This window comes from Suricata suricatta, chromosome 5 (genome assembly GCF_006229205.1).
Source record: "Suricata suricatta isolate VVHF042 chromosome 5, meerkat_22Aug2017_6uvM2_HiC, whole genome shotgun sequence".
Taxonomy (NCBI): domain Eukaryota; kingdom Metazoa; phylum Chordata; class Mammalia; order Carnivora; family Herpestidae; genus Suricata; species Suricata suricatta.
Genome location: NC_043704.1, coordinates 4,807,382 through 4,822,115, shown reverse-complemented (window position 1 = coordinate 4,822,115; position 14,734 = coordinate 4,807,382). Strand labels below are relative to the sequence as shown.

At 59.8% G+C, this 14,734-nt stretch overlaps 1 protein-coding gene across 4 annotated transcripts in view; it reads right to left on the bottom strand.

The window, feature by feature from the left end:
• Positions 1–14,734, bottom strand: part of PDE9A (phosphodiesterase 9A) — a 96,394-nt gene that overhangs the window by 61,741 nt on the left and 19,919 nt on the right. For 3 of the 4 annotated variants that reach the window (XM_029938908.1, XM_029938907.1, XM_029938909.1), the window contains exons 2-4: positions 7,233–7,303; positions 4,834–4,911; positions 2,137–2,180 (exon numbers count right to left, since the gene is read on the bottom strand). In XM_029938908.1, the coding sequence (XP_029794768.1) occupies positions 2,137–2,180; positions 4,834–4,911; positions 7,233–7,303 (193 nt within the window). Of the gene's footprint in view, positions 1–2,056; positions 2,076–2,136; positions 2,181–4,833; positions 4,912–7,232; positions 7,304–14,734 lie in introns of those variants that run through there. The other variant, XM_029938912.1, reaches the window with a different exon arrangement.

Here is a 14,734-nt window from a genome sequence, read left to right as displayed (position 1 = left end):
AAGAAATATGACTGTTGAAAGCAAAAAATGAGTCACAGTGGATTATGGGGCTTAAAACACATGTAGCACACAAGTCAAATGCAGGACATAGAGCACAGGGCAGAGGGAGGCAAGCACTCGGCTCTAAGACCCACATCCTCAAGAAATGGCGTAAATGCAACTTATGTTTTTTATTTTTAATTAAAAAAATTTTTTTAATGTTCATTTATTTTTGAGAGACAGAGTGAGACAGAGCACGAGCAGGGAGGGGCAGAGAGAGGGACACACAGAATCCAAAGCAGCTCCAGGCTCCGAGATGTCAGCACAGAGCCCGATGCAGGACTCAGACCCACAAACCATGAGATCATGACCTGAGCCGAAGTCGGATGTGTAATCAACTGAGCCCCCCCAGCATCCAGGCGCCCCAACACTGAGCCCCCCAGCATCCAGGCGCCCCCAACTGAGCCCCCCAGCACCCAGGCGCTCCAACTGAGCCCCCCAGCACCCAGGCGCCCCAACACTGTCACTTTAAAGACAAGACCAGGTGCAGACACAGAAGTGCCTCCTCACCTCATCCCAGCCAGCACGGGATAGGTGGCTTCAAAATTTGAATCTGTGTCCATTAAACCTTATAAAAATCAAATTAAATGAACTTCGCAGTTTAAAAAGCGGACTAAACCGCAACGTCTGTCTCAGGCCATACACAAAAGCCACCTTGCAAGGCATCACAGACCCAAAGGTACAAATTAAAAATATAAAACTTTCAGAAGAAAGAATGGAAAGAGAAAAACCTCACAGATCGGGGGTGGACTAGGGTTTCTCAGGGCACCAAAAGCACAACCCGTAAAAAAACGACATTGATAATCTGGGCTTGAGCAGAATTGAATGCTTCCACTCATCGAACGACATGGATAAGAAAATGAAGGAGCAAGTTCCCAGCTGGGAGAGAATATTTATGATGTGTGTCTGACTAAGGGTGTGTATCTCCAATGAATCAGGGCCACTCGCCGCTCAATAACAGGGAAAGCAGTCACCTACCACAGATCGTGAGCGAAGATTTATGACCGGTTAGTAAACAACCACCATCACTGGTCACTAGGGAAACGTAAACTCCAGCCACATGCAACATCATCCCACGCCCATTAGAATGATTACCGTGAAAAGGACTGACAATTCCGAGTGCTCCGGAGAAAGCTCACACATGGCGAGTAGGAAGGCAAGATGGTGCCCCCACTTTGGAAAAACGCATGGGCAGTTCCTTAAATACATGCTTAACCCTATGACCAGGCAGTCCCGCTGGGTCCAAGAGGAATGAAAACACACGTCCCCACAAAGGCATCCACTTGAAGGCTCACGGCGGCCTCATCGTAAGAGCCGCCGGGCTGGGAACAACCCTTTGTCCTTCCACTTGCGGATGGGCCATCGCGCTGGGGTGCGGCTGCATCTCGAATCACGACCCAGCGGTAAACGGGAATGAAATACTGGCCCGCCCACCACACACACGCCAGTCGCAGACGTTAGGCTGAGTCCAAAAGGGGTACGCATCCTATATAATTTCTCTTACACAAAGCTCTCGAGAAGATAAATCTACGGCGTCAGAGAGCAGGTCAGTTGCTGACCGAGAACAGGGGTCATGGTCGGGGGCGGTTAACTGGGAAGGGACACAAGAGAACCTTCGTAGGGGTCAAAGTGTTCTGGGTCTTGACAGTTACAAGGGGGTATGAATTTTTCAAAGCTCATCAAGACAGGCACGTAACTGGGAACTTCGTATGACGCATGAATCGTACATAAATACGAGAGAGGAAAAACCCACAAGGAAATGGGGCTTTACAACCAGAGCGTCGCTGACCGCCCCCGGCGTCGGACGGCCCGCGGTCTGATGCGCAGACTGTGGCTCGTTGGTCTGAGCACGCAGGACAGGCTCTGTGCCCAGGAAGACAAGGGTGGAGTGTCACCCAGGGTCTGCTAAGTCCGTGGGGACGGCCTGGGAGGGAGGCCCCGGGAGGTCGTGGGCGCGGGGTACAAGACAGGGCTTCAGATTCTGCCCCAGCACAGGGGTTTCCGTTCAGATGCTTACCTAATATATATTCAATCCCAGGGGCAGCCTGGAGCCTTCTTTTTTTTCTCTTAATTTTAAAAATGATAGCAGGGCCTTACCAGACAGCTGCTTGATGGCCACCGGTCTCACTTTGTATGGGGTGCTGCAAGACAGAAGGCAGAGTGCTGTGACAGGCCATCAGAAGGGTTCCCAGCGGGCCTGGTCCGGGAGATAAGAGCTCAGGAGAAATTAGAATTCAGCGAATTAGCGTTTTTTTTTTCTTTCTGAAATTAGTTTCTCTGGCTGTTCTGAGCTTCCTTGTTTGGAAGAATGCCAGGCACTTTAAATACACCATTTAAATGGTGAGCTTCCTCTATAAGGTTCGTATATGGTGAATTAAACAGATTTTGGGATCAGCACCACGGACCGCCCAAGAACACGCCAGCTCCCGACTCATGCAGGGACCTCGCTCTGCCCCCGGCCCAGCCCGGGCTCCTGACAGCCACGAGTCCCACGTGACCAAGAGTGGTGGCGGCTGTCACCTGGTGAGCGTGCACTGACATCTCCGTGACGCCGTCCCCAGCAATCACGAGGCCCCGAGGGGACGGACACAGATCTGCTCCCACCACACAGGGACTTACAGCAAGGCGGGGTGGGGGGGGCGGGGGGAAGACGACTGAGCCAACAGAAAATAGTTCAAAAGAACAGGAATAGGTGGTAGTGTGTAATAGTTTTTTTAAAGAAGAAGCTCAAGGGAGATGCTTTTTTTGTTTTGTTTTGTTTTGTTTTGTTTTGAGCCCAGTGGTTCAGCAAAATCGCAAAACCTAGTAACAGGCAGGCTGGGAGGGCACAAGGAGCATCGCTGGGGGTAGGGACGGTCACGGCCTTGGGGAAGGGGTCCTGGCAAGGCCGGCTGACAGGCCACCACACAGTCCTTCGACTCAGCACAGGAATTTGGGAGTAGACGTATCAGATGAAGCCTTATTGGCACATGGGGATATGGTCCCACGTCCTGTGTTCGGGTCATTCATTCCGCAAATTGTTTCCGGAGCGCTCACACATCAGGTACAGGGGACAGAGCAGGGAACTGGAGAGACGTGCCCGTGTCCTCACGGGGCTGGCGTCCCAGGTTCAAACACGCAGTGGAGGCACAGGTATTCCCGTACCATTTGAACGGCTGAGCTCCAGAAATTCCCTGTCCCCGTCCACCGGGGACTGAGGATGGGTCAGCTGGGCTGCAGAGGGTCACTCGGTGAGTGGGCAAGTCTGGGCCCGAAGCGGTGCCCGTCACGTCCTCGGGCAGACGGAGCAAGCTGTGCAGTAACAGACAGTGGGCTCAGTTCTGGAAAACGCAAGCGCAGATCTGGAGGGAGTCCCACCGTCAGCAGGGATGGACGGGGACACCTGTGGCTTAGCAGGTGCGGCCGCCGGAAAATTCTTACAACTGAAAACACTAATAAGGTTTAAAGCAAAAGCTGTGTATCCTGGGTGACGGACGGACAACTCCGGGATGGATCCCTCCTCCAGACACAGAGCGGAAGTGAGTCCACACCCTCAGGCCCCGCAGGTGAGTGCCCGGCACTCACTTGGGAAGAGGTCCTGCTTCAGCAGGTCGTCTGGAAGTTGGTTTTTTGGAACCTGGGGTTCATTTCTCTATAGACTTCGTCATGACTCTCCCGGGAGCCGTCAGCCTCGGCACCTGGCTGAGCTCCACTGACATTTTCTCATGCTGCTGAAGCATCTGCCTCTCTCCTTGGGGGAGGGTCCAAAGGGGAAGGGGTAGAATCTTCAGGAAGCAACACCTTGTCGTTTGGACACCACGGGATCCAGAATGTTCTCCTGTCCGAGATGCAGCACCTGAATCGCCACCTGGTGACGCCGAGCGTGTGCCGTGATTTCACTGACTTTCCCTGGAGTCTTTGGGGAGCCGATTAGCGCCGCCCCCTCTGGGAGCCCCCGCGGGCACTCGGAGCCCAAGGGCGTGGGGCAGAAGCTCCGGACAGACGGGATTTGGGGAGACCGACGGGCGCAGCTGGAGGGCAGGCTGGCGGAGGCAGCTGGGCGCGGCGCAGGACTGTGCCCGCCACGGCTCACCGGGCCTGGGAGACCGTGCCGCTGCAAGGACCGGCGAGAGCTCCGTGCCCCCGCGGGGTTTGTGCGGCTTCTTGGCTGGAGTCCTAGCTGGGCTGGGAGGGTCTGTGCCCGGCCCGGGGTGGACGGCTGACGGGCTGGCTTCTGGGCGCAGGATGAGACCAGGCGCCCGCCTCTGGGTGCTCAGGTGTGCACACACCTGGGGTGCGGGTCCCTCTGGGGCCTCCAGGGAGGGTCTCAGACCGCCCCATCACAAGGCTGCTGGGGCACCGGCAAGGCCTGCCTGGGGCAGGCTCTCTCCTTCAGGTCTGGAATGGCTGACGGGGCTCAGTCATCACGGGGGACACCCCAGTGGCCGGAGTAACAACCATCCCTTGGAGCAGACATTCAGTGAGCAGGAGCAGCAGACAGGGGGCTGGAGGGGCGCCCCCGTGGGCCTGGCCAGGCCCAGCCGCAGACACGACGCGGAGGCCCTGGGGCCTGGCTTCACCGCTCCTCACCTGCCTTCCGTGCCTCAGTTTCCCCATCCAAGGCTCCTCAGAGGACCCTTGTTGAGAGCCAGCCCTCCTGAGCACCGTTGGAAATGTAATTATCTTGGGAAGGGACCCAGCCCCTCCCATCCCTGCCCCGTCTTTGGCTTAAGTCAGATTTTCCAACAGCAGCAAATTGCAGGGACAAGCGTGGAGCCCTTCCCGTGTGTGGAGAGGCCGGCCGGCTGCGCTTACCGTTCTGAATTGGCAGGCATGGTGGGGTCGATGGACACCATGGCGTCGTCCGCGGTCAGCAGGGAGATGGTCGTGTTTCTGGAAGACACACCGTGTCAGCGTCCCCGCGCCCAAAGGACAACAACAGGGGTCCCGGGGCGGGCCGGGCTCCCAGACGCTCCATTTGTCACACACAAGGGGCCGTGCATAATTCCAAGTGGGATTTACCTTGTCCGTTGTTTTTCTATTTTTAATTTAAAAATTTTGTTAATGTTTTTTATTTATTTTTGAGAGACAGAGAGAGACAGGGTGAGCAGGGGAGGTCGGAGAGAGAGGGAGACACAGAATCTGAAGCAGGTTCAAGGCTCTGTGCTGTCAGCACAGAGCCCGATGCAGGGCTTGAACCCACGAACCGTGAGATCATGACCTGAGCCGAAGCTGGACGCTTAACCCACTGAACCACCCAGGTGCTCCTTTTATTTAAAAAAAAAATTTAATGTTTTTTTTTTTTTAATTTTTGAGAGGTCTGTTTTTAACTAATTTAAAATAATTGAGGGGGGCACCTGGGTGGCTGAGTCGGTTGAGCATCTGACTTCAGTTCAGGTCATGATCTCACAATTCATGGGTTCAGGCCCTGCGTCAGGCTCTGTGCTGACCGCGAGCTCAGAGCCTGGAGGCTGCTGCAGATTCTGCATCTCTTTCTCTCTGTGCCCTTCCCCTGTTCACGCTCTGTCTCTCCGTGTCTCTCAAAAATAAATAAATGAAAAACGATTTTTTAAATAACTTTTGTTAAAGTGTATTTTTATTTATTTTGAGGTGGGTGCAAAGCAGAGAGGGACAGAGAGAACCCCAAACAGGCTCTGAACTGTCAGCGCAGAGTCCAACGCGGGGCTTGAACTCACAAAACCATGAGATCATGACCTCAGCCAAAATCAAGAGTCAGCCGCCTAACTGACTGAGCCACCCAGGTGCCCCCATTTTTAAGTAATTTAAAATGGGGATCAGAGGAAGTCTAAGTCTCGGAGTTGGGAGATGAAGGAGGCAGCAGTGAGACAGCGAGGAGCATTTATGTCGGCCAATGGCGCGTCGGGCTTGCCCCCGGGAGCCCGTGGAAGTGGGGCGCGCTCTCCTACGAAGGAGTTTAGAGTGGGCAGGCTGACTCTTCCCCTAACCTCTCGGCCTGGGGCCTCTCCTAAGCCTTGTGGCCTTGACCATGTTTGTTTGTTTTTTTTAATCCTTATTTTTGAGAGAGCAACAGAGCGTGATGGAGGGAGGGGCAGAGAGAGGGAGAGAGAATCCAAAGCAGGTTCCAGGCTCTGAGTTGTCAGCGCAGAGCCTAATGTGGGGCTCGAACTCACAAACTCACAGTAAGAGCATGACCTGAACGGAAGTCCAACGCTTAACCGACTCAGCCACCCAGGCGCCCCTTGGACCCTGTTGCTTTCCTGCCCTTCCGTAGTGTGCACGGGGTTGGGGGCGGTGACACCAGTCCTGGTTGTTCCAGCTACGCTGCGCTCCGCACAGGGCTCAGTGAAAGACGACCTGACTGTGGGCCAGTTTTGCAGCTACAAACCGCCATTTGTTGGGATTTCAGGTGTGTAATTTCCTCCCCTGCCTGTGATACACTCCCGTTGTCCCGTCCCGGGCCTTGGCCGGGGCCACAGCTCTGGAGCGAGACACCACAGCCCCTCCCCACCACTCTTTACAATCAGAAAGTGAGGAGAGAGGGGCGCCTGGGTGGCTCAGCCTGTTGAGTGTCCGACTTCAGCTCAGGTCATGATCCCACGATTCGTGAGTTCGAGCCCCACACTGGGCTAGCTGCTGTCAGCCTGTCAGAGCAGTACCCTCCTCGGACCCTCGGTTCCCCTCCTCTGCCCTCCCCCCTGCTTGGGCTCCAAAATATACATTTCAAAAAAAAATAGGAGAGAGACTGCACTCGAACAGCCTGTTGATTTGTGAAGTAGCTTTTCTGGAATTCTGATGATTCTGGAAGGGGGTCACTGACCTTTTCAACTACCCTCCGAAACGGGTCTTCCCAAACATGGCTCTGTGGCCACCTGACCCACCAAGATGGAAAATCTCACCTGCGTTCGGGGCTGGGGGACCAAAGCCAAAACTCATCCGCCCTCCTTCTCCTTTTTTCAAAAGCAAATAAATAGAAGGGGAAAAAAAAAAAAAAACCCTCTTAAGGCAGTGGTTTCTGCCAAATTCCGCCCAGGGCTTTCCTCCGGGTGCACAGGCCGCCGCCCAGACCGGCGGGGTCTCATTCACGGAGCTGAATGGGCGCCCACGTGTGAGCTGAGCCTGCCAGGCCCTGGCGCACCTGTCGTCCTCAGCCTTGGCGGCCCGCCCTTCCTTCCCGGGCACCTTCCCCTGGAGGCAGTGCTGGCCGGCCGGCGCTGGGGCGCCGTAGCACTCACCGAGGCAGGCCGGTGGCAATGCAGAACAGGTCCATGATGTCGCTGGAGTTGCAATGTTTGCTGAACACCACCTGCAAGACACAAGCAGCGAGGCGGTGAGGGCCGGCGGGAGTGCAGTGCCCGGTTTCCATGGCGACGTCGGGGGCCTCCAGCCCTCTGTCCTGCCCAGCCTGCGGGTTTACCTTAAAAAGAGAAAATGCAACTGTGGGCACGAGAAGGCTACACGCACGCATTTTCGTCCAGCCTGTCTGTGCAGGCTGCGAAAACATCAGTCTTTTGTGCCTTGGAAAGTGTGGTGAGAGGTAACGCTCTCCCCCCCTGCACGCCTGTGGTTACGGTGCAGCCACACAGTCACCATCGGTGACGTCTGACGCACAGGCCGATACCCTAGGCTTCATGACACGGCATGGCGGCGAGTCTCCAACGATTCCCGGAGACCACTGAGGAGAAAAATATTTTAAGGATCAATAGCTTAAAAAAAAGGATGCCCTTACAGACTTTGGGGGCTGAGGCTGTAGACCTAAATCCAAGGAGCTAACACCACGGGAAAGACGCAAAGTGAACTGGCAAACCGGCGGCCTCCACAGTAAAACACGCAGCAGGCAGGCAGGTGCATGATGCCTGGGTCCCGTCCCCGGGGACGGGAGATAAACATGTCTGCATCAGCGTCTTCTGTCCAAGGGGTCCCCACTGGGAGTCTCTGCTCTGAATCCCTCCCCGGGAGGGGCCGATCTCCGTGGTGACGGGGTGTGGACAGGCCACAACAAAGCCTCCATCTCCACCCCAGTGGACGTTCTTCTTCCACATTTTCCCTGGCTGACTGCCCCCTCCTCTCGTCCCTGCGTGGCGAGAAGCAGGCCTGGGATGGGTGGGCATCTTCCGGTGCCCAGAGCACCCCCTTTCTCATCTACGGTCCTCTGGATCTCTCTTGTAGGACACAGTGAATATCCTGCCCCGTACAACTCACCTTTCTGTGGCAGTGCCACTTCCTGTGCGCTGTTGGTCCAGCCACACTCAGACCCCGCCACTCCCTGTGTGCTGCTGGCCCAGCCACGCTCAGAGTCAGCCAGCGTGCCCTCTCCCTGTCACCCTATCTGCACCTATAGCACCTGCCACCATGTGCACCTGGTGGCCGCCGTCCTGGCTCAGCTGGGGGTCCTGCAGTGGCCCCTGCATGGTCCCCGCTCCTGCCCCAGCTCCCAGCCTTGGGACTCAGACATGGCGTGTCACTCTCCTGAGCAGCAGAGACTGGCTGCCCCGTGGGCCCATGTCCTAGCCAGCCGCGTGACAGTCCCTCCTGGGGCCTCCTGGGCCCTCCGATCAATGCCACCCCACTTTCTGGATGCCCGTCTCCCCATGCTGCCTGCAGCACAAGAAGCCTCCCCCACCCCCTGGAGAGGAGCCTGGCCTTATCTGATGTGTGCCAGGCCTGCGTTTTCATGACGGTGCGTCCCCAGGGACCCCAGCGCAGGCCTGAGCGGCACAGTTCATGCCTCGGCTTTTCCGGCCGTGCCATGGCAGGGAGGGGTGACAGGGCTGAGTCCTGACGATTCACCCACCAGCCTGGCACTACTTCCGACAGATCGTCCTGAGCCTCCACGTTGAGTGTGTGGTTCCCCCCAGACCCCAGGGAAGGGCAGGGGTGGGCAGAGGGGAACGGAGTCTGCTGCCCCGGGCCCTGCTGACAAGGGGCTCCTCCAAGCGTGTGCTCAGCAGAATGCTGGTGTCCGGGCCCCAGCATGCCGATGCCAGGGCAGAGGGCCCGGGTGGGGCAGCCTGGGGAACCTCGAGTTTGGAGCTGGGGTCTCCTGCCTGCTGTGAGCCCCGCCCCCCGCCTCCCTCCCTGACCACAGTGAGGTCCCTCTCAGGTGCCTGGGCGGCCTGGGTGGGCTGCCTCTGACTGGGAGGAGGGCGCCCGTGTAGTTGGTCAGGGCAGACCCGACACCTTCATGGAGGTTGCCGCCCCCACGGGGCTCAGGTGCTGGAAGGCTCCCCACGGCTCGTCGGGGCCCTAGGCTGCCGCATTCACGGGCAGGGGACCGTCTCTGAGGTTATTTCTCTCCAGCTTCTGGAAAGCCAGCTTCCGCCGTGGGCTCCTGGAGGCCTGACGGAGGAGGGGCGTGGACAGCAGCGGCTCGGGAGCTGGACAAACGCAGCCTGTTAGGAGGCGGATGGCTTCTCTGACTCTGCCTGGCGCAGCCGGCACGCGGGCAGGGCTTTCCTGTCGCGACAGCTGGGGTGACAGCATGGGAACCAGGGCGCCTGGGGGACCCTGAGGTGCCGCCTGTCACCTCTACGACCCTGAGCAAGCCTCCCTGGGCTGCAAGTCTCTCTTCTGTGGGAACGGGCCAAAACGGGCAGCGGTCGCGTCTCTGTCAAGGTCTCTGCGTCCGCCAGAGGTCGGGCTGTGACTCCGCTGGGAAGGGCCACCTCGGGGCCCAGAGAACAGCCGAAGACCACCGCCACGCCAAGGGGCAGACTCGCGGGGACGGGCTCCTGATGGCCTCGCTCAGGGTTCAGGCAGCCTCCTGGGCTCACTCAGCCCACGGTCGGCGGACGGGATTGTGAGGGAACAGTGGGGGCACATTCGGCAATGTCCACACAGGCATACCCGCATCTGCAAGTCCCGCCTGTGGCCTGGGAGGAGGGGGTCGTGCTCACCTGTCCCGCTTCGGGCCGGCTAATAGCAGAGCCTTGAAGAGTGCAAGTGCGGGGTCTCCCGGCGAGAGGAGCCTGACGCTCCCACCGCCTCACGCAAGCTACCCAGCCACGCCCGTGCCGCCGGCCCCGCTCGCGATCCAGAATGACCCTCCGTGGGGGTGATTTCTGACGACAGGCCAGGAGGCCAGAAGGAAGTCTGGGGTCAGCGGGACAGATGACGCTGGGTGTCTCCCCAGGAAGACCACGCCGGGTGCCCGTGTGAACCTGCTTCGGGCGTACCGCACGCAGGCGTGTGGTGCTTGGGTTTCTCTTCTGCGCTGTTGTAACATCTCACTAGTTCCCTCCTGCAGCTCATGGCGTCCCAGACGCGGGGCCACGTGTGTGCGAGCCAGGCTTTCCTGAGGACACCCGCGCAGGTGGGAGGCTGGGCGGAGCTGGGCCGGGGTCCCCGTGGGCGGCAGGAGGGGCCGCCCCGCCGAGGCCAGGTGTTCCCGGCTGTGGGAGGCACTTGTTCAGCCCGGGAGCCCCCCCACCCCGGGCAGCGGTCCAGGGCGGCCCCAGGGCTCCCGGGTCACATGCCGAATCGCTCCGCAGATCCTTCCTCTCTCACCCGGCCGAAAACGGTGCCCCAAACCAGTGTGGGGAACGAACCGTGAACGGGGCACGTGCAGGCAGCGAGGCAGCGGGACACCACAGGTTTCGTATTCCCATCGGCTCGAGGCAGCGGCCGGCGCTGGGAAGGCAGCGAGGTGGGTGCCCCCAGGGCCCTCACGCGGTTCCACCGGCGGCACTGGGCTACTGGGACGAGACCCGAGAGCCACGCCAGGGCCCCTCTCGCTGGCCGGACGCCCCTCCTCCCGTTCAGCCGTGGGTGCCGGGGAGAACCTCAGTGTTGGGAAACTTCCTGCTGCCGCGTAACCGGGGACGGGCACGGGGGCCACGGGCCCAGCCCCATGCCAGGGTCACCGCCAAAGAGGCCCCCTCGGGCCCCGCCGGCCATGGCGGTACGACTGCGTCCCGGGCCACCCCGTGTACACACCTGGCCACGGCATCTAGATGATCCGGGCCTGTGTTTTCACTCAGTGTCCATATTCGAACCCGCCTTTTCCCAGTGATGAGCAGGGCAGGGGCCGGGCCGGGGAGTCCAGGGCTTGTCCCCACCAGCTACTCCTCCTGTCCGCCGGCTCCTGTCCGCACTCCCCGCCCTCGACGGAAGACCCAAACCCCTTGGGGCTCGGTTTCCACTCTGCAGATGGTGCGGAGAGCTCAGGTGCGCCTGCGCTTCCCCACCGACTCCCACGCCGGCCGCCTCTGCTGCGCACCGGCTTCATGGTGCCTGGACTCCCCGGGGCCCTGGGGTCCCGAGTTTCTGGGTGTAGAGCTCTGAGGGCTCCGGGTCACCAAGCGCACCACACGACCTTCTGCTCCATTTTGTTCGGCGCTTAGTTTTATTTGGTAGGACTTCAGATTTACAGCCTGTGGGATTTCCAAAGTTGAAGAAGGAACACCTAACCCAGTTCTCTGCTTCACAGTCTCTTGAGGAGGGGGCTCCGCTTGACCCCAGAAAGGCAAAAACAGAGGCGGGGGGTTTGGGAGGGGGGCTCCCAAGCTCACAGCAGGATGGCCCGCTGCTTTGTGGCCCTGCAACAGTTGGGCAGGTCAGGGAAGAGAGACAGGCGTCACTGGAGCACAGGTCAGGACCAGCCTTGACCCATTCCTGTCGGGCAGCGGGGGGCTGAGACCCGGGGCCTGGCCAGGTGGGCTGGGCGGGGCTCCTTCCTGTCAGGCATCCTCCGGGCCTGTCCTTTACAGGTGGGGACTCAGGTTCATGACTCAGGAGGGGCAGTGGTCAATCCACACCCCTCACAGCATGGAGCATCTCCACCCACTACCTGGCTGGCACATTTCCCGCAGCTCCAGGCAGGCAGCCCTGGCTCCTGGTAGCCCTTCCCAGTCCCCACAACCTGACCTGTGACCGTCTGTCTGGTGCCCAGTCACCTTTCGTCACGAGGACTTTTACTAAGCAATTCAGAGCTGGTGGCAGTTGGGGTAAGCACAGGGTCGAAGGGCCTCCATCCACCCCCGAGTCACCCCCAGGATGAATGAGGAGGCGCAGCCCCCAGGGGAGGCGGGGGGAGGCGCTGGGCACGAGGGCAAAGGCAGGCTGTGACGGGGACACAGGGCAGGAGAGCCAGGCCTGCCTGGGCTTCCCAGCCCCCCGGATCCTGGCCCGCCCTTATGCACCTGCTCACATCCACTGACCTCGCACAAACCCAGACCCTCTTGAATGGACATAACATTTCCGTTTCCAGGTGTCAAATGCACCTGGACCAACATCCTTAGAGAAGCAGGGGCGGTGGCCGCCAAGCTGGCGTCCAGGTGGCCTATGGATTAAAGACACACGATGTGCAGTTTCTAGAGGACAGGGTGTGACTCCTCTCTGATCCCGGGTCCAGGGGCCTCGTCCCGTAATATGATTCTGTGCACAAAGGGCTCAGGTCTGTGTTTTCCCCGCTGTCCCTGGACTCCCCCCCATAGGCTCGCTGAGGGAGCGCGCGGGAAGGGCCCCTCAAGCTCCCGGTTTCCAGCCTCGGTTTCCAGCCTCGCACTGGGCTGCTGGCGTGCTGGGGGCAGGCGGGGATGGGGTCTCCGGGCCGCACCACTGGCTCCAGGTGATCGAGTTTTCTGCTCCAGCGCGAGGCGAGGGAAGACTGGATCGCCACTGAAACCGCAGCTCCTGGGGGCACGCTGTGTGCAGTCCTCCTGGAAACCCGGGGTCAGTACGGCATCGTCCCCAGGTCCTCACGAGCTCTCTTGTACCCAGGGCTCTCCGTGGAGAAGAAGCTGCGTGTCCAGAGTGAGGTGCGCGGGGACAACGTGGGAGGGCATCGCGACGGGAGAGGAGACTGGCGAGTGCCGGGCCGCCGGGGGCGTTCTGGAGCAGAGACAGGATTTCGACGGGTGCCCTGTCTGGGAAACAGGACACGCGCCAACGGCGACACGGGGCAGGGTGGGGTGTGGGGACTCCAGGCTCCGGCGAGACCAGCAGAGGTGATGAGGCATTCACCCACAGACAGGGGCAGCCCGGACCTTTTCCAGAAGGTTCTTCCCCTACTCATCAGGCCTGGGCATTTGGACTTCCTCACCCTCGGCCAGTGGCAAGCTGCCAGGGCGCCTTCGTGTTCCCCTCCTGCTTAGGGCTGTGACCTCTCGCCTGGACAGCTCCTGCCTCACCACACCCTGTGCTGTGAACCGGAGAGGCGTGGCATCAAGCCCGGCCCGCGGAGGCCGGCGAGAGGCCTGGTGGCCAATTCTTCATTTCCGCAGCAGTGTGCGCGGGGGAGGCCGCTGTCTGGCTGTGACACACAGGTTTTAGGGAGCCCCTGCCCCCGCGGAGGAAGGGGGTGGGGGTGGGCGCCTGCCCCCGCACGTCCCCCACTGCGCTCCCGGCCCTGCTCCGCATCCGACCGTGTGAAGGCAGGCCCAGCACCTGCTTCCGTGTCCACCTCGGCCTTGACCAGAGGGTGGCCATGGCCAGCACACAGTCCATGTCTTGCTCTGCTGTGCCCAGAGCCCAGGTCAGGTCCCGCAGCCGCGGACACTTGGGAAGTGCTAGATGCCCGGGGGAGGGGTGCCGCATTCCCCGTCTGCCAGATACTAGTTCTGATTCCTGGCAAGTGCGGAAGGATGTATTATGCCTCATGAGTAAATGCATGTGCAACTCCCAGACAAAGCCATGCTCGAGGAAGGTTGGTCTTAATGTTCACCGTCTGCTTTCCTTTTGCTTCATGCCTTCCCCTCTTGTAAGGCGCGGGGCAAGGCGCCGTGGGGGTGCACTGCCCCAAGCTGGGCCCCGATGGTCTGGGTGCACAGAGCCAGCCCGGCTGCTGGTGGGAGGGGGGTGGGCGCCTGGGCTCCCGAGGGGGCAGGACGCGCACAAGCAGGCTGACGCGCGTCACAAACAGAAATGACTGTCGTGGGTCCCTCCCCGTTTGCCCGCTTGGGCATCGCTTCGGCCCAGCGGTGGCTGGCACCGTCTACAGAGGAAATGACTCCCTCTTCGGAGCTATCAGGTGCTCGGGTGGGAGGGGCAGGAGGAACAGAGCCCTAAGCGCTCGGGGCCTGGCGGTGGCCCAGACCTCGCGCTGTGCCTTTCCAGGCCTCCCGCACCCGTCCGGGAGGTGGGGGGGGCACAGCCCAGGCCTGGCCGAGGGGCTTCCCTGCAGCTGCCCAGGACGGCTCTCGCTGGGCTGGTCACCTTCGTGTGGACTGGCACGCGGTCAGCGACCACTGGAAACTGGGTTTCCCGCGCAGATACTTGTGGTATTTCGTGATGAAATGCTCCCCATCCAGGACAAACAGGAGAACCATGTGGCAACCTGGGGTCTGGGTCGAGTTCCGCAGCCTGGGAGAGACGAAAACCACCCGCCACAGCACAGACGTTCAAGCTGCAGACGTCAGGAGGAGACTGGGGCCCAGCGGGGAGCGGGTGGCGGAGGTGCCCTCCCGAGGGAGCCAGTGTCCCCGCAGACCTCCCCCGCAAGGCCGGCTGCTGTCCCTGTCAGGGCGCAGACACGCTCACGGAGCCGGCAGCCCAGGAGGGCTTTGGTTACCTCTCAAAACTCACAGAAAACACTGCTGGAACCTCTCGAACTCATTAAAAAGCGATCGGTGTCAGATATGTCGTGCTCTTAGGGTTGGCAGTTGTAAAACATGGAATCACGTTCACTGTCTTGCTGTTAGCATGTCCGCCGCCTGTGAAATTTTTTACTCAATTGCCTTAGCAACAATTTTCACAGAGCTGCTTAGAACTTGGGAGTAACGAGTCTCAAGCAAAATTT